This window comes from Aulonocara stuartgranti (assembly GCF_965226115.1).
Source record: "Aulonocara stuartgranti genome assembly, chromosome: 6".
Lineage (NCBI taxonomy): Eukaryota > Metazoa > Chordata > Actinopteri > Cichliformes > Cichlidae > Aulonocara > Aulonocara stuartgranti.
The window spans coordinates 42506397-42525158 of record NC_138944.1 but is presented as its reverse complement, the minus strand read 5'-3'; the positions used below and the strand labels follow the sequence as shown (position 1 = coordinate 42525158).

At 42.1% G+C, this 18762-nt stretch overlaps 1 protein-coding gene across 2 annotated transcripts; it reads right to left on the bottom strand.

Moving 5' to 3' along the window:
* Positions 1-2859: 2859 nt before the first annotated feature.
* On the bottom strand, positions 2860-12704 carry LOC309708674 (high choriolytic enzyme 1-like; the record flags this gene model as incomplete). 2 transcript variants are annotated; one of them, XM_082536919.1, is made up of 10 exons in its annotated part: positions 12643-12704; positions 12326-12425; positions 12057-12084; positions 11914-11964; positions 11376-11507; positions 10752-10869; positions 4539-4717; positions 3780-3861; positions 3438-3562; positions 2860-3343 (listed from the first exon to the last, which is right to left on the bottom strand). In XM_082536919.1, coding segments are annotated over exons 2-10 (771 nt in total). In that variant the 5' UTR covers positions 12380-12425; positions 12643-12704. The 2 variants fall into 2 exon arrangements, with proteins under 2 accessions (XP_082393045.1, XP_082393044.1); XM_082536918.1 differs by lacking the exon at positions 2860-3343 and having other exon boundaries at positions 3430-3562.
* Between the last annotated feature and the right edge of the window lie 6058 nt (positions 12705-18762).

The following is an 18762-nucleotide window of genomic DNA, read 5'->3' as shown; positions in this document are numbered from 1 at the left end:
TGGTGATTCCAGCGCCTTTGCAGAACTTTTGCCTTCGGACTGCTGCTATTTTAATGTCCCACGCAGATCTGGTCGAGGTGGAGGAGTAGCTACTATCTTCAGAGATCGCTACAAGTGCAAGCAGATTTCATTGGAATTTTATTTTTCCAGTTTTGAACTGTTACTGTTTGAAATAGCCTGTTCTACCCCTGTATTGTGCACAATAATATACAGGGCCCCAAAATACAGTAAAGACTTTATAGAGGAATTTGCTGCATTTCTAACTGAAGTCATGATAAAATATGACTCCTTTCTTATTGTTGGGGATTTTAATATTCATGTGTGCTGTCCAGATAAGCCCATGGTTAAAGACTTTTTGAATCTTACTGATTCTTTTAATTTAGTTCGATGTGTGTCTGCACCCACGCAACAGTGTGGCCACACTCTCGATCTGGTTTTAGCCTACTCATTGCCTGTTTTTAATCTGAAAGTCTCCGATCCTGTTTTCTCTGATCATATGCCGGTTCTGTTTGACATCTCTTTATCTAGAAATGAATTCAGGGGGCTTGTCCCTGCAAAGACATCTCGTTTGTTAAATTCTTCCACGGCAGCACGGTTCTCCACCTACTATAATCAGTTCTCCATTCCTGAGGCACTCCAATACGTAGAGGAACTCAGTTTTTGGTTTCATACCACTTGTCAGACTGTCTTGGATATTGTTGCTCCTCTAAAAATTAAGCATCCTAAGACAAAGCTTAAACCCTGGTTGAACGATGAAACCCGTGCTGCGAGGCGTGAATGTCGTAGGGCTGAGCGGAGATGGAAAAAAGATAACTTACAGGTCTCTTTACAAAGTTTAAGAGAGTGCTGGGCCTTATATCAGCTTACAATAAAAGAAGCAAAGCGGAAACACTTTGCAAATATTATTATGGTGAATTATCAGAAACCACACATATTGTTTAAGTCAATTGAGACTATTTTAAGCCCTCCCTCTGCTCTTAGTTTTGAGCCTTCACTTGAAATGTGTGAAAGGTTTCTGCACTTCTTTATAAACAAGGTAGCCTCGGCTAGGGCGCAGATTATTTTGCCCACATCTGACCCCTCTGATCTTCCAGTTTGCTCAGCTGTCTTTCAACAGTTTGAGTCGGTTACTCTTGCTCAGCTACAGGAGGTGGTAGTTCATTTAAAGCCTGTAGGCTCACCTTATGATCCTATCCCTCCCCTTTTTCTGAAAGAAGTTTTTTCTACCATAGGTCCAACTATTTTAACCATTTTAAATAGCAGCCTTACTTCAGGTGTGGTTCCAAAGAATTTCAAAGATGCAATTGTGCAACCACTTCTTAAGAAACCTGGGCTAGATACAAACGCTGTTGAGAATTTTAGACCAATATCTAAGCTGCCCTTTTTATCTAAAGTCTTGGAAAAAAAATTGTATATGACCGATTGATCTCATACTTGAATGCACAAAATGTTCAGGAGATTTTTCAATCTGGTTTTAAAGCAATGCATAGCACTGAATCAGCACTTTTAAGAATTTTTAATGATATATTTTTATCATGTGATTCTGGTGAAAGTGTCATTCTTATTTTACTCGATTTAACTGCTGCATTTGACACTGTAGACCATGAAATTTTAATCTCACGTTTGGAGCAGTGTGTCGGTATAACAGGTGTGGCTCTGAAATGGTTCAGGTCTTACTTAACAAACCGAACCTTTTCAGTTCGCTTAGGAAACTGAGTCCTCCCGAGCTCCGTTGTCTCATGGAGTACCACAGGGTTCCATTCTGGGCACTATCCTGTTGTCACTTTATTTACTTCCATTGGGCTCAATTTTTAGAAAACACAGACTCTCGTTTCACTGTTATGCAGATGACTGCCAGATTTATGTTCTTCTTAAAAAGAAAGATGGGTCGTCTGTAAATTGTTTACAAACATGTCTGGAGGACGTCAAGTCGTGGTTGGCGCTAAACTTTCTTTGTTTTAATGATTCTAAAACTGAAGTAATGGTGTTCAGACCTGCCTCCACTGCTGTTCCGTGTGTTGATTTGCAATCCCTGAAATCATTCTGTAAACCAGAGATTGTTAATCTGGGTTTTAAAATGGATCCTGAGCTTAAGCTTGAAAGCCAGATTGGGTTGGTTGTAAGGTCTAGTTTCTTTCATCTGAGGCAACTGGCCAAAATTAAGCACTTTCTTACGAGACAGCAATTTGAAACAGTAATCCACGCTTTTGTAACCGTTCGGCTGGATTACTGTAATTCTCTTTATTTTGGGGTGAGTCGATCTTCTGTTTTTCGACTGCAGTTAGTCCAGAATGCTGCTGCACGCCTTTTAACTGGCACTCATAGATACGAGCATATCACCCCAGTTTTATATTCACTTCATTGGCTGCCCGTGCATTTTAGGATCCATTTTAAGATGCTTTTATTTGTTTTTAAATGTTTGTCCAATGCTGCCCCTGTGTACCTCTCTGAGCTTCTTCATCCATACATACCTTCCCGGTGCCTCAGGTCGGCAGACCAGCTCCTCCTGAGTGTGCCCAGGACTAATCGTAAGCTCAGAGGGGATCGGGCGTTTGCTGTGGCAGCACCAAAATTGTGGAATGAGTTGCCTTTACATGTTAGACAGGCACCTTCCTTATCTGTTTTTAAATCACGTCTTAAAACATATTTATTTACCTTGGCTTTTAGCACAGCAGGACTTGTTGATGTCTCTTAATACGTTTCTTATTAATTATATTACTTTTAATTTTAAGATATTTTATATGTAATTTAAACTGTTTCCTCTCTGTTTTATATTTGTAGCACTTTGGTCAACATAGTTGGATGTAAAGTGCGTTATAAATAAAGATGCTATGCTATGCTATGCTATGCTATGCTATATCTACACACTATATCTTGTTGATGCATGTTGGTCATGTATAAGACAACAGTCATGATCATTCCATGAAAGATTTGACTTTTTGTTTTGTTCACATATTTTTTCACTTTACTGTTTTGCCAAACAAAAATCTTTGAGAGATGTCGCAGTCACAAGGTTTGGTTCTATGTCTGCATCATTTACAGTTACAAAGTTAATTATCAAACTGCACAGATTGAGAAATCCATTAATTATAGTTTATAGTCTAACAAAAGGGGAGAAAACCTCAACAGAAAGCAAGATAACACCATCACCCTCTGGTATATAAGCCTGCCGTTTAGCTCATAAAACAAAGACCCAGAACTTCAACTCCCTAAATGTGATATTTGCAGCACATTTTGTTTCTTTTATCATTTTTAAGTATAGTGGATCCAATCCCTTGGTGTAATGCTGGTGTTTGAGCATCTGAAGAATCTGGATGCAAAGTTGAAGGTTCTTGCTGAATTTCTGGTTAGAAAAAAAAAAATCAACTCCGATCAGTACTGGCTTTGTACAAAAAGATAGCAAATTTCTTTTTTGTGGGTGTGTCTTAATTACTCACAGCATTCATAAAGCCTGTTTACACGAGCAATGTCATTGGCACTCATTTGGAAAGCATTTCCAAAATTAAGATTAGGATTGGACTCGGCAACAATCGTTGGCTTCCTATTCTTGGAGAAGTGGAATCTAAAAGAACAAACAACAGCACACGAACACACATACGCTGTTATATTAAGAAAACAGAGGAGATAATGGGCCCATAAAGTATTTAACATTAAAAATCCATTCCCCACTGAGTGTGTGCATGTTTTTGTTAGTCTGGATTACATTTTCTTGCAGAAAATGCAAAACATGTAAGGGAATATAAAACCTTACAAAGTCCATATCTCACACAGCAACTCACCTGCCATAGTGCATGACAGAGTTGAAGTCATAGGGAGTCTGCAAATTGTTGGTCTGCACTTTCACAAAGTTGTGCTCTTTTCCTAAACAGAAATTTCCAGAAAATATTACATGTTTTTATATGCTTCCACTTCAAAATCCGTCTTCAGTCTCAGCTCTTTGAAGATGTATAGATCGAAATGCTAGCTAATCTCTTCTGTGGTCATTTGTTTGATAGTCTTGGGACTAAAGAAATACAAACAAAATCTTCTATGCAGTTCTCGCTTGAACTGCAGTGCACTGCTGTCAGACTCCATAATAAAGACTTTAACTGATCAAGCACACACATCCATACATATGCAATAATACTAAGTGCAATAATACTAAGTGCAATAATCCTTTCTGTCATCGTTGTATTTTTACTCAGTTGTATATAGTATTTGTATTTGTATTCTATTTTTATCTTATTGTATATTTATTTTATTTTATTCTACTGTATATAGTATTTTATTTTATTCTATTCTGTACAGTTGTGTACTGTATTTATTCTTATTGTATTCTAATTTTTGCCTCATAACTTTTGCACTGTCCACTTCCTGCTGTGACAAAACAAATTTCCCACGTGTGGGACTAATAAAGGTTATCTTATCTTATCTTATCTTTATGTGCTGAGTTTGGAAAAGCACAGATTACTTGTAATATGTACACTGCTGTGAAACAGGAGGATGTCCCATTGTGTACTAAGTTAACTGTAACCAACGTTTTGGGTAGTTCAGCTGACCTGGGATGATGTTCCCGGTAAGGATCCTCACATGCAGATCTCTGTCAGAGCGGACATGCTCGTGGTGGAAGCCCAGAGCATGAAGAACCTCATGTTGAACCGTCGACTGAAACAAGCAACCATTTCTCTGTAGGGAGATTGGCTGTCCTCCACTCTGACGGCCCAGGTATGAATAACACCTGATATACACAATGACATCACTTAAAAAATAGATGGACTATTCTATAGCCTAGCACTGTGCATCCTCCTCCTTCAGCTAGTCATGCTAAGGCTAAAGTACCAAAAAAAAGCAATGACAGTAATCATGTGACCGACTTTGACACTGTGGCTCTATAGACACTGCTTGAACCACACTTTAGCTTTTGTACTTTAATATCTTAAATAATATTTTAAAATAAAAAACACACATATCCATTATCAACTAAAGTAAATAAACAGATACTGGTCAAATCAACCTCAGAAGATTTTTAAACATCTGTCATCCCTTATTAATCATCTAATAACCCACCAGATTCATCTTCTCGCCTTACAAGGTGCCAGTCTCTACTTTTGGAACTAGTGGACCAAATAGTATGTGAAATAATTAAGAGCAGATGGTCTCAGGAGGGGAAAGCGGTGCTCTACCTGCACTGTGTATAGTGCTGGCGGAGCGCTGCTGACGTCGACTGAGAAAATTGTCAGGCGGTGGAAGGAATACTTCGAGGACCTCCTTAATCCCACTGACACGTCTTCAGAGGAGGAAGCAGAGTCTGGGGATGAGGGGAATGACCCGCCAATTTCCGGGGGCGAGGTCACTGAGGCAGTTAAACAACTCCTTGGTGGCAGAGCCCCTGGTGTTGATGAGGTCCGCCCCGAGTTCCTGAAGGCTCTGGACGATGTAGGGCTGTCCTGGTTGACACGCCTCTGCAATGTTGCGTGGAGATCAGGGGCAGTACCCCTGGACTGGCAGACCGGGGTGGTGGTCCCCATCTTTAAGAAGGGGGACCGGAGGGTGTGTTCCAACTACAGGGGGATCACACTCCTCAGCCTCCCTGGGAAAGTCTATGCCAGGGTGCTGGAAAGGAGAGTTCATCCGCTAGTCGAACCTCGGATACAGGAGGAACAATGCGGTTTTCGTCCTGGTCGCAGAACACTGGACCAGCTCTTTATCCTCTCGAGGATACTTGAGGGTGCATGGGAGTTTGCCCAACCAGTCTACATGTGTTTTGTGGACTTGAAGAAGGCATTCGACCGTGTCCCTCGGGGTGTCCTGTGGGAGGTGTTGTTGGAGTATGGGGTGTCTGGCCCATTGCTACGGGCCATTCGATCCCCATACAACCGTTGCAAGAGCTTGGTTCGCATTGCTGGCAATAAGTCAGACTCGTTCCCGGTGGGACATGTCCTTCAATGCACATATTAAACAAATATGTAAGACTGCGTTCTTCCATTTGCGCAACATCTCTAAAGTTAGAAACATCCTGTCTCAGAGTGACGCTGAAAAACTAGTTCATGCATTTATTACTTCCAGGCTGGACGACTGTAATTCATTATTATCAGGATGTCCAAAAAACTCACTGAAAAGCCTTCAGCTAATCCAAAATGCTGCAGCAAGAGTCCTGACAGGGACTAGAAAGAGAGAGCATATTTCTCCTGTTTTGGCTTCCCTTCATTGGCTTCCTGTTAAATCCAGAATTGAATTCAAAATCCTGCTCCTCACATACAAGGTCTTACAGTTTTTTACAGTCGCTAACAAGTGTTTGTCCAAACAGTTGTCACATTTGCAAAACTCTAAACACAATTAGCACAGGATCGGTCTGTTGTGGCCATACCATTCGCACATTTCATGTCGTGTTCACCCAATATGCAGTCAGTGAACACATTTCCACAATGCTTACATTTTCTTAACAGACAAGTTATACCTCCCAACAAAACTATGGACTGTTCTTGTAGTATCTACGAATGTTAACACACAACATCCCACAATAGCAAAAACAATATTCCAAACCGTAGATACAGTATAAAAACCTCTGCCCCTGCAATGATATCAGTACAAAAACAATATCAATATCAAAAATATATCTCAGCTGTAAACAAACAAACAACTGAATAATTGAGACACAGCTTATTTATGTTGGGTAAATTGGGCCAACCACAGCTTCTTCCATTCTGGCTTAGACTCAGTGGGGTTTATAAGGCAAGACCTTGAGGAGTGATGTTTTTGGAAACAAAAAAAAGACAAACACTGTAATGTCTGGTCGAGGAAGAGTAAGAGCAAGGGGCCCAGGGAGAAGAGCAGGCCCAAGGAGAGGGCAAGGTAGAGGTGTAAGAATGCGTGGTGGTGGCATTCCAAGGGCTGCAAGAACAGTAGTCAGTGATGAAATCCGTGCCACTATCATTGACCATGTAATCAACCATGGTCTTTCACTAAGAGAGGCTGGTGAAAGAGTGCAGCCCAATTTGAGGCGGTCAACGGTTGCCTCCATTATACGCACCTTTCAACAAACCAACAGGTAAGTATTGCATTTTACATGGATTGTTCCTATTCTCACTTGACATGTCAATATGGTCATACAGTAATGCATATGTTGAATTGTCTGTCTTTCTAAAGAATGCAACGTCTTCCACCCTCTGGGGGAAGAGGAAAGCTCCTCAGTAATGATCAGGAGCTTGCCATTGTGGAAATGGTTACTGCAAATAATGCAATAAAACTGCGTGAAATACAAACCAGAATTGTGGCGGACCATGAGATATTTGACAATATCGATAGAATCAGCCTCACAACCATTTCGCGGACATTGTCCAAACATAGAGTGCGGATGAAGCAGCTCTACACTGTTCCCTTTGAGAGGAACAGTGAGAGGGTCAAGGAGCTACGACGACAATATGTCCAGGTATAGTGTATATTCAATCCAATGTCCAGTTCTATAAGCTTTGCACTTTGCAAGTAGGTAACCTACACAATACTAGGTTACAGTACAGTATGGTATACAGTACTAACATGACTTACATAAACTTTGTTTCAGAGAGTTATGGAATTGGAGGCCAACCAGGCCCCTCATGAATTCATATACATCGATGAGGCAGGATTCAATCTGGCCAAAAGGCGTCGACGTGGACGGAATGTAATTGGAAAAAGGGCCACAGTTGATGTGCCAGGACAGAGAGGGGCAAACATTACCATGTGTGCAGCAATTGCAAATGCAGGATTACTCCTTCACAGATGTCAGGTTGGACCCTATAATACAGAGCGCTTGCTTGCCTTTCTCAATGATCTCCACCAGCGCCTGGTTCCAGAGCAGGGTCAGGAGGGTGAAAACATGAGGACCTTTGTAATTACCTGGGACAATGTGGCTTTCCATCACTCGCAAGCAATAACAACATGGTTTGAAGTCCACCCAAGACTGGTGAGTCTCTTCCTTCCACCCTATTCACCTTTCCTCAACCCCATAGAGGAGTTCTTTTCTGCATGGCGGTGGAAGGTTTATGACCATCAGCCACATGACCAGATGTCCCTCCTTGAAGCCATGGATGCTGGCTCCAGGGACATCACAGTTGACGATTGCCAAGGGTGGATCCGACATACCAGGCGGTTTTATCCCAGGTGCATCGACTTGGCTGACATCAGATGTGATGTTGATGAAAACATGTGGCCTAACCCTGAAGATCGCAGAGATTAGATGCAACTTTTTTGCCTTTTTTTTAGCCCCCCCCTTTTTATCTTGGCTTTTTGCTGTTGTTTTTTTGTTCAGAATGCTCTTGTGTGTTTCATGGATATTTTGTTCACTGTAAGCAATACTGTAAAACTTTCTCTGTCCTATCATACCGTGTTTCTACTGTACCTCCTGTGGTAAACAGTAAAGAAACAGAAACTTGTTTGCTTTTTACTGGAATGCTTTTGAATGTGAACATTACTGTACATGTGGACATACAGTTACCAACCAAGACATTTCTGGTGTCAATATGGTGGATTGCATGTTTCGCATGCAAATACCTGTGAAACTGAAACATAAAAGTCTATGCAGTTTTTGTAATGTCAATAATAGCCAGTATTTTGAAACCTGGTGTACTTTGATTGACTGCATGTACCTTGTGAAGTGAAAACAAGTGTTATTCTTTGACAGACTAATTTCATTTTGAGTCAGATTTATAGTGTTTTTGTACAGTTAGTGTGTGCAGAGAAAGATGTGTTCTAATTTTGAAATGAGGAGTTAGTATATATTTAACAAAGTGTATTTTTGGGAAGGATATTATCCATTTGGCCAATTGTGTTTTGTAGGTGTGGGTCTGTGTTAAGAGTTTAGAAAAAGTATCTGAAGTATGGGTAGGCGCTTGTTAGCGACTGTAAAAAACTGTAAATAATCAGGCCCCATCTTATCTTAATGACCTTGTAGTACCATATCACCCTATTAGAGCACTTCGCTCTCACTCTGCAGGCCTACTTGTTGTTCCTAGAGTATTTAAAAGTAGAATGGGAGGCAGAGCCTTCAGTTTTCAGGCCCCTCTTCTGTGGAACCAGCTTCCAGTTTGGATTCAGGAGACAGACACTATCTCTACTTTTAAGATTAGGCTTCAAACTTTTCTTTTTGCTAAAGCATATAGTTAGGGCTGGACCAGATGACCATGAATCCTCCCTCAGTTATGCTGCAATAGACGTAGACTGCCGGGGATTCCCATGATGCATTGAGTTTTTCCTTTCCAGTCACCTTTCTCACTCACTATGTATTAACAGACCTCTCTGCATTGAATCATATCTGTTATTAACCTCTGTCTCTCTTCCACAGCATGTATTTTATCCTGTCTTCCTTCTCTCACCCCAACCGGTCGCAGCAGATGTCCGCCCCTCCCTGAGCCTGGTTCTGCCGGAGGTTTCTTCCTGTTAAAAGGGAGTTTTTCCTTCCCACTGTTGCCAAAGTGCTTGCTCATAGGGGTCATATGATTGTTGGGTTTTTTTCTCTGTATCTATGAAGCGCCTTGAGGCGACTTATGTTGTGATTTGGCGCTATATAAATAAAATTGAATTGAATTGAATTGAATTGGGTGATGGGCTCCGCCAGGGCTGCCCTTTGTCTCCGGTTCTGTTCATAATTTTTATGGACAGGATTTCTAGGCGCAGCCAAGTGGCGGAGGGCTTTTGCTTTGGTGGCCTCAGAATCTCATCTCTGATTTTTGCAGATGATGTGGTTCTGTTGGCTTCATCGGGTGAGGGCCTCCAGCTCGCACAGGAACGCTTCGCAGCCGAGTGTGAAGCAGCGGGAATGAGGATCAGCACCTCCAAATCTGAGGCCATGGTTCTCAGCCGGAAAAGGGTGGAGTGCCCACTCCGGGTCGGGGATAAGTTCCTGCCCCAAGTGGAGGAGTTCAAGTATCTCGGGGTCTTGTTCGCGAGTGATGGAAGAAGGGAGCCGGAGATCGACAGACGGATTGGGGCTGCAGCTGCAGTAATGCAGACGCTGCACCGGTCCGTCGTGGTGAAGAGGGAGCTGAGTGTAAAAGCGAAGCTCTCAATTTACCGGTCGATCTACGTCCCTACCCTCACCTATGGCCACGAGCTGTGGGTAGTGACCGAAAGAACGAGATCGCGGATACAAGCGGCAGAAATGAGCTTCCTCCGAAGGGTGGCTGGCCTCTCCCTTAGAGATAGGGTGAGAAGTTCGGCCATCCGGGAGGGGCTCAGAGTAGAGCAGCTGCTGCTCCACATCGAAAGGAGCCAGCTGAGGTGGTTCGGGCATCTGACAAGGATGCCCCCTGGGCGCCTCCTGGGTGAGGTGTTCCAGGCATGTCCCACCGGGAGGAGGCCCCGGGGCAGACCCAGGACACGCTGGAGAGATTATATCTCTCGGCTGGCCTGGGAACGCCTTGGTGTTCCCCCGGATAAGCTGGAGGAGGTGGCTGGGGAGAGGGATGTCTGGGCCTCTTTGCTTAGGCTGCTGCCCCGGTGACCCGGCCTCGGATAAAGCGGATGAAGATGGATGGATGAATAAAATGCTCTTTACACTCCTATGCAACAGTATAAATTTCATCTAGTAGCAAACAAAAATAAAACTGGACATTTTACAGTACAAGGTCAATGCAGAATGGTCCTTCAAGAACCTGTTTTGATGACACATACAGAATATTTGTAATGCAATCATTTTCAGAATTGCATTTTTGAAGGGTTTTGAGGGTGTGGGTGTATCCGTCCTGTCCTGCCATATAAATACAAGTACAGTCTAAGTACAGCAAGTGCATTCTCACCCTTGTCCAGAGAAGAAGTGAATGAAATCTGTCTGGCTTGTATGCCAGACAAACCGGATGCAGGTGGGAGCATGGAAGGTGACTAGGGCACTGATGATGATGTTGCGCTCTTGGTTGCCTGCAGATTCAAATATGAGTCTGATGAGGAGCGTCTGTCTGTCTGTCTGTCTGTCTGTCTGTCTGTCTGTCTGTCTATCTATCTATCTATCTATCTGTCTGTCTCTCTGTCTGTCTGTCTGTCTATCTATCTATCTATCTATCTATCTATCTATCTATCTATCTATCTATCTATCTGTCTGTCTGTCTGTCTGTCTGTCTGTCTGTCTGTCTGTCTTGAAATAGAAAAATTGAGAAAGTGACATTAAATGAAAACATAATTTGAAAATTGTGTGCATCTGTGTATGATATCAATTCAGCATACTTATACAAATATGACTTTTCAGTTTAAATGCTTTTTAGTTAATCCGACAATAAAACAGCATAGTTAACAAAGCAGTATTTTTGGAAACCACTTGAAATATATATTATATATATTTATATAATAATGGGTTTTATTTAACTATTTTTATTCATCTCTCCTTTTCACAAAGTCTGTGTTTAATGGTTAAAGTTTGTACTGCTTACTGTATTCAGTGCCAATGGAGACAGGTACATAGACAAAGGGTCCAGTTTTAGGCCACTTGCAGCCAATGGCTGTGCATGGAACAGCATTCCTGGTAGCAGTGGGCACAATGTCACCATGAACCAACACTTTTGCTGCAGAACAACAAACAGAGAGTGGTTAAATGCTCGATACTTAGGCTGCCATTTGCTCAGTTATATCAAAACAAAGAGGTAAATGCTTACAGCATTTACTTTATTTATCGCACAATTACAATGTTTGATAATAACACAAATAAAACAGCTGACTAAGACAAGCCAGTAAATGACCAAAAGGTTGATTGATCATTGTGTCTGTTGGGAGTCTATTGTATGTTAACATGTCAGTTCTCAGGGATCTTTCATTTTCATCCAGAATTTATATGTTAACTCATTCACTGCCAGCCATTGGCAGTGAATGAGTTAAACCCATTGACTCATTCACTGCAATTGACGGCTATAGACGTCAATGGCAGTGAATGAGTTAACAAAAAAGAGTTTTATTTTGTAAATCTTCACTTACTTGAGTTAGCATTGACTTTTTCAATGATCGCTGGGGCACCCAGAGACTCATCTGTGGATACAAGAGGAAACCAGCAGATTAACTTTGAGCTCTTATATTAAAAACACCTCAATATGCTGGAAGTATTTCATCACTGAACGCACCAGTTATATTTCTAATGACAGCAGCCCTCTGCAATAAAAAACAAGACATTTCCAACTTACTCTTAATCACATTTGAAATCACACTGACAAATGTTATTGTTGGCAAACAAAAACTATTATGTGAAAATACTTCAACTGCGTCACGCTTAAACGCTCATAACAAGCAGCCATGTCTGTTAAGCAGACACGGTTAGAATTACATGACTTTCACAGAACAGCCGGCAGTGTTGAACAACATTTAATGCCTTTGCTGGAAGAGTCAAGCTTACCAGACAAACCGCTGTCATTGACAGGCAGACGGAGAAGAAAAAGGCTGGAGTCATGATGTTGGTCCTCTGCAGTTAACCTACACTCACAATCTGAACAGCACTGTTTAAAAAAGAACTTCAATGAATGTAACTGCTGGAATAGAAATGCAAATAAGTGGGATACGGGCAGCCCAACAGCTGATTCTGTTCATCTGGATGTTAACTTTTCTCCCAATGAAAATGCTGAGCAGACAACATCCACATAAAGGGAATCAGATATCTGGGATTTCCCTACGTAGAGGATTCAGCATGCAAGGAGATGATATGAGGAGGCTTACCTGTTGTACCAGGTGTTTGCTGGATGCAGCAGGTGTTCGGCTGCTCCATCTTTATAGATAGCTCACACAGGGTGTGGCTGAGGTTTAGGGGCGGTCTTTTTAGTTATCAATCCATTAGTTTCTTATTGCTGATGCCAAAACACTAAAGCGGCAACAAATTTCCAGGAAGGAAACTGTTTCAGTCAGCCTCAAACATTTTTTGAGGCTGACTGAAACATTCAGAGCATTAAATAATTGCAATTAAAAGTTGCAAAGTACAAAGAAATTCTGATGGAAATAAAATTTCAATCAGACTGGAATGAAATTCTTTTAACAACATAATTACCTTTGGGCAAAATAGTCAATAAAAACAACATTTTATTTCCTCACATGTACTCAATTTGCACCTTTGCCTCAGTTTGTAAAACATATCATTGTTAGCTTAGAAAATAAAGTTCTTCCTTCTGAAATTCAGTCAAGTATCACATAAAATGCAAACACTGAATATGTGATCTGAATGAACAAAGATATGAAGTAAGGCGCTAGAGAAGGAAAACCAAACCAAACAATTCATCAGACCTTCTGGGATAAATGTGCTATAAATTAATTAATAATCATTTTAAAATCCTGTAACATTAGACAAATGGCAAACTATGCGTGATTTGTTGTGGGTTGCTGCGATGTCTTATATAATATTTAGAGTTTAATATTTTGTGTAGATCGAGGTATGAAAAATAGCTTTTTGGCTATTTTTAATCCTTTGGCTCCTGAGTAAGGAGAACTGTCTCTATCAAATCTCAGTAAGCAAGACACACATGAAAGAAGATTATATGAATAGATGAGAAATTTCAAGTGACAAAAGACTCAGTGCTATGTGAGACAAAGGGCTGGGATGGAAACCAGGAAACAGGTTTTTAAGATTAGTTTTTCTAAATAAAGCACCCTGATCAAACCACAAGCTGTGCTTAAAATGTTTACATAAAAGATAAGATATAAATCAGTAAATGGAGAAACAGAGTTTAAATGTTCATTTTATTTCTTAAAAAACTATTTATTTAGTTATCTGTTCATTACAATTGATCCACTTTTTTCTTGGAATTCTTATTTTTACTTATACATAGAAAACAGTTGCAGGTGGATGATTCAGAAAATGAGGAAGTAAAGCTGTCAACAACAAAAGTAGGCTCACGTGTAAGAAGACGAAAAAAAAACAGCTCTAAGCTGGCTCACCAGAGAATACAAATAACAATGGACAGCATATTTCAGTAAGGAGGTCTATTTTTGAATTCCTGATAGTCCCTGGGAATAGAAGCAAAGGCACGTGTTACCGTACCTGCTAGTCTGGTTCATGAACAGAAAGTTTCAGTTTGTGAAGTGTGATCTAAATAGGAGTGTTTACTGGAAGCTTTTGGCAGCACCACAGTCACACTGGCGTTGAGATAGGGACGTGCTATGCGATGTGCTATGAGGCCAGAGTGATACCCAATTCAACACTGTGCAGCAAATCACGAGCTTGTGATATCCCAATATGTAGAGCTGGTACACTTTACAAGTGTCAAAAACCTTTCCTTTCTTTCTTATTCTCGCCTCTGTCAGTGCGCCCCAGGGCAGCTGTGGCTACAATGTAGCTGCCAACACCAGTGTGTGAATGTGTGAATGACTGAATGTAGTGTGAAGCGCTTTGGGGTCCTTAGGGACTAGAAAAGCGCTATACAAATGCAGGCCATTTACCATTTACCATTCTTTTTCTTAGAAAGTGGAGTTCCAAAGATCACTCTTAAACTCAGAGACGGAGAAAAATAAATGCTAAAGATTTGAAAATCAAAACCATATGCAAAAGTCCAATTCGATCAGATTAGAAATACAAATTAACAAACTAATAGTGATTTAAGCTATATTAGCTAATGTTTTTGACGCTATTGGAAGGAAAAAAAATAAGCAGACACTTTATAAGTCACAGCAATGTAGACACGTTATGGCAACAGTTTGAACTTTTGACATATTTCATGAATTGTGTTTTAAATCTGTGTCACTGATTTGTGTCATGAAATTATGCCTCCATCTTTCTGTTGCAGCAAGAAAAGTCTTATTTACGCCAATAGTGGCAAACCACGCAACTGAAGCAGCAACACCTCTGTGTGAGCGCACTGTCACATCATAGTATTGTGGGACGCCACTTGGTGTTCGCTCGCTCTGTGGTAGAGTATCATTTCCTGTTCCTGCTCAAACACAGTGGTATTTCTGAGTAGCTTATCTGCTTAGCAATTTAATTAAAACTTTAAAATCCATACTTTTTTCATAGTATAATATTCACGTGCTTGATCAGAAGCACAATCTCTGTGTACTCACGACCTAATTTATAGCCAAAGTATTCACTCACTGTATCTGTACTGTTTTGCTGATGTAACCCACATAAAAACAAAAAGAACTGCATCTATAACTAAATCGGAATCTTAAATTCCAACCGGAGCGTGTCCATGAAGGCATCGTGACGCGTCATGACGCACGCCACGCCGCGAGGCTGCACGTGCCTGTTGTGACCAATCCTATTCGCGAGGCACTATTATATGCCTTCCGGGTTGTCGCCTCGAAACGACGCGGGGGAGAGGTGTTAACGGATGGAAGCAACAGTATTTTGATACCGCCGCGGGTAGATGCGTGGGGCTCGTATGTGACATCGCACGTAGTGAATGTGCAGGCTAGTGGTGCCCTGGAGAGACCACAGCGACACCACTACTTTGGATGGCGAGCTAGGCCCAACGAGCCAAAACCCCAGCTACAACTTCCTGCGGTCTGGTAGGAGGCTGCTGCGGCCTACACTCTCCCCTCTTGGTTTTCAGTCCCCTAAATCTCACTTCCGAGATTTCAGTCTTGGAATCTTAGTGTGCTGATCATCATACTTCCAATTTCAACCTGTCTAGACTGTCATACGCGTTGGACTTATATCAATCATGAAATAAACTTTATGGACATTGTTTGCCAGAGGTTGGACGAGGTTGCTGCACCACAAGCTTGAATTATGTTTTATCTTTTTCCTGTCTGCAGAATTTGTAAATATTGGTATTTGGTAATTGCACTTTATTTTCACTATAAATAATAACTGTAATCACAATATCTGTGGTTGTATGTTTATTGTACTTCACTCACCTCCTAGAGCCGAATCTGATATCTTCTGAATTAGCCCAACTACTCATAACCAACTTAAATTATTTTAGCTTATGTACTTGCTACATAAGCTAAATTAGTGGCGAGCCAGCCAGGAGGTTGTGTCAAGTATAATATTGTTGTGTACATTCAGTTTCACTATCTCACCATATTACTATGAACATGGACTTGTTGGAGTCATTAGGTGTTAAAATACCAAACGCGGTATTGGTCAGTGGCGTCCCCGCATATGAGGTTGAGGAGGTTGAAGATTTTCTTCTCCAGTATGGTGCTATTGAATGCTCCGTGCCAATAAACTCACCCGGTTCCGAGTTTAATCATATGCTCGTCGTTGAGTTTAAAACGGGGTCTGCTTTTGATTTATTGGGTCCGATTCTGCCGTATACATTTAAGCCCTTAAATAATGAATATCATATAAGAAGCTTGTCTAAAATCTATGCGGCTACTGTCGGGTGCACAAAGACTAAGACTTATTTAGCTGACTTAAAACAAGTAGCAAAACTGTCTGGTCAGGATTTTGCTGAAGTTCTCCAAGAACTAATGACCCAAATAAATGGAGCTGTTTCAGAACTGCGCCCAGGAAAACCAGAAGGGCTCAAGCAGGAATGCACTGCCGCATCTGAACACAAAACGGCTGCCACTCTGGATCAACAAACCCACAACATGGCTATTCCTGTCACTTCTTCAGCTGCCCTACATCCTACAACAACAGAAGGACATTCTATCAGTATGTCTGCAGCTGAGTTGAATCCACCTGAAGTACAGAGGTATGTTGTGGAGCATATAGTAAAGAGCGAAGATGTAAACACACGTTCATCCCATAGGCTGCGCATGTTTTCTGGGAGACTGCCACACCCACAGCATGAGGTGGACTATGATACATGGCGCTCTGGAGTGGATCTCATCTTAAAGGATCCAGCCATTTCAGAACTGCGAAGATCCAGACACATCCTTGATAGTCTTTTACCACCTGCAGCGGACATAATCAAGCACCTTAACCCTGACCTACCAGCAGAGACTTATATTCAACATCTTGATTCTGCTTATGGAATTGTACAGGACGGGGAAGAACTTTATGCGAAGTTCATGGACACGCTGCAGAACTTGGGTGAGAAACCATCCGGCTACCTACAGCGACTTCAGGTGGCCCTGAGTTTAGCTGTTAAGCGGGGAGGGGTCAAGCAGGGTGAAGTGAACAGGCACCTGCTCAGCCAATTCTGTAGGGGATGTTGGGATAGTAACCTTATCTCTGAGCTCCAGCTGAAGCAGAGAAAATCCAACCCACCTTCTTTTGCAGAACTGTTACTCCTATTAAGAACTGAAGAAGACAGAGAAGCTAGCAAAACTCTGAGGATGAAGCAACATCTGGGAACACCAAGACACAGAGTTGCAGCTCAAGCTCAGTTCGCAGTAGAAGAAGAAAGGGGGGTCTGTGCTGCGTTGTCCACTCTCACCCAGCAGATGGCGGAGATACAAAAGCAACTTGCCGCCTTAACTGCTTCCCAGTCTCATCAGTCCTGTACTCCTGTTCCAAAGCAGCACCAGAAGCAAAGAGCGGATACACAGGGAACTATATCACCTAACCCCCAAGCCTGGTTTCTGTTTCAGGTGTGGGGAAGATGGACACATTAGACCACAGTGTGAGAACAGACCCAATCCCGCATTGGTCAATGCAAAACGCAAACAGTTCAGTGAAAGGAAACCAAAATGGCAGAAGCGGAATTCATCAACTGGACATTTAAACTAGATACAGTTCCCGTAATGGGACGTACAGGAACTGTGCAGGACCCACATTGTCCCGCAAAGGAGGAAAGGAACAAGGAGGAAATTGTTCACTGTGTAGACCTACACACTTGTCCGAAGGCAACCACAATGCTACCTCATGGGTTGGTTGGGTCAAGATGCACAACAGAGGTGACCCTAGCAGGCCATCCACAGAAATGCCTGCTTGATACAGGATCACAGGTTACTACAATACCTGTATCCTTTTACAACAATCATCTTCATGAACAACAAATTTAACCACTCCATGATCTTCTCCAGGTGGAAGGTGCTGCGGGTCAAACCATTCCATATCTTGGATACATTGAGATTTCCGTCAAGTTCCCCAGAGATTTTGTTGGTGAAGAATATGAAGTAACAACATTGGCTCTAGTTGTTCCGGACGTACACCCTGACGTCCCCGCTACTGTGCTAATTGGGATGAACACCCTGGAACCCCTGTATGAACAGCATCTTAACCAGCATCCGAGCTATCAACCTAGCACTCATGGGTACAGAGCGGTGTTGAAAACACTACAGCTGTCACACAAGCAGAAGGAGAATGGCAGCATTGGGAATGTGAGGCTACTAAGCAAAGCTCCAGTGCGTGTTCCGGCCGGCCGCACTATTGTCATCCAGGGCTCTGCCAAAGTTTCCACCCCATTGTTTAGCCAGAGTGTTCTCCTACAGCATCCTGCTTCCACCTTACCTGGGGGTTTGTGCGTCAGCAGTTGTCTCATCAACTTCTCAGTTCTTTCTCCATACAAGGTTCCTGTGGTTATTACGAATGAGTCGGAGCAAGATACCTTCATTCCACCTCACAGTGTCATTGCGGATTTGGAAACCTACCACTGCATCTTGTCTGAACATCGCGTGACCCATCTTCCAGTCAGGAACACTATCACCAGCCTGAATTTTGATTTTGGTGATTCCCCACTGTCACCTGAATGGAGGACGCGAGACATAGGCAAGCTGAATGACATCTTGGAGGTCTTTTCGCATCATGACTTGGATTTTGGATGTACATCAGCTGTCAAACATCATATTCCACTCCATGACAATACACCGTTCAAGCAACGTGCCTGGCCAATCCATCCACAAGATTTCGAAGCTTCTGGAAGCCGGCATTATAAGGGAATCATCGTCTCCTTTTGCTTCGCCTATCGTGGTGGTCAGGAAGAAGAACGGTGAGGTCCGGCTGTGCATAGACTACCG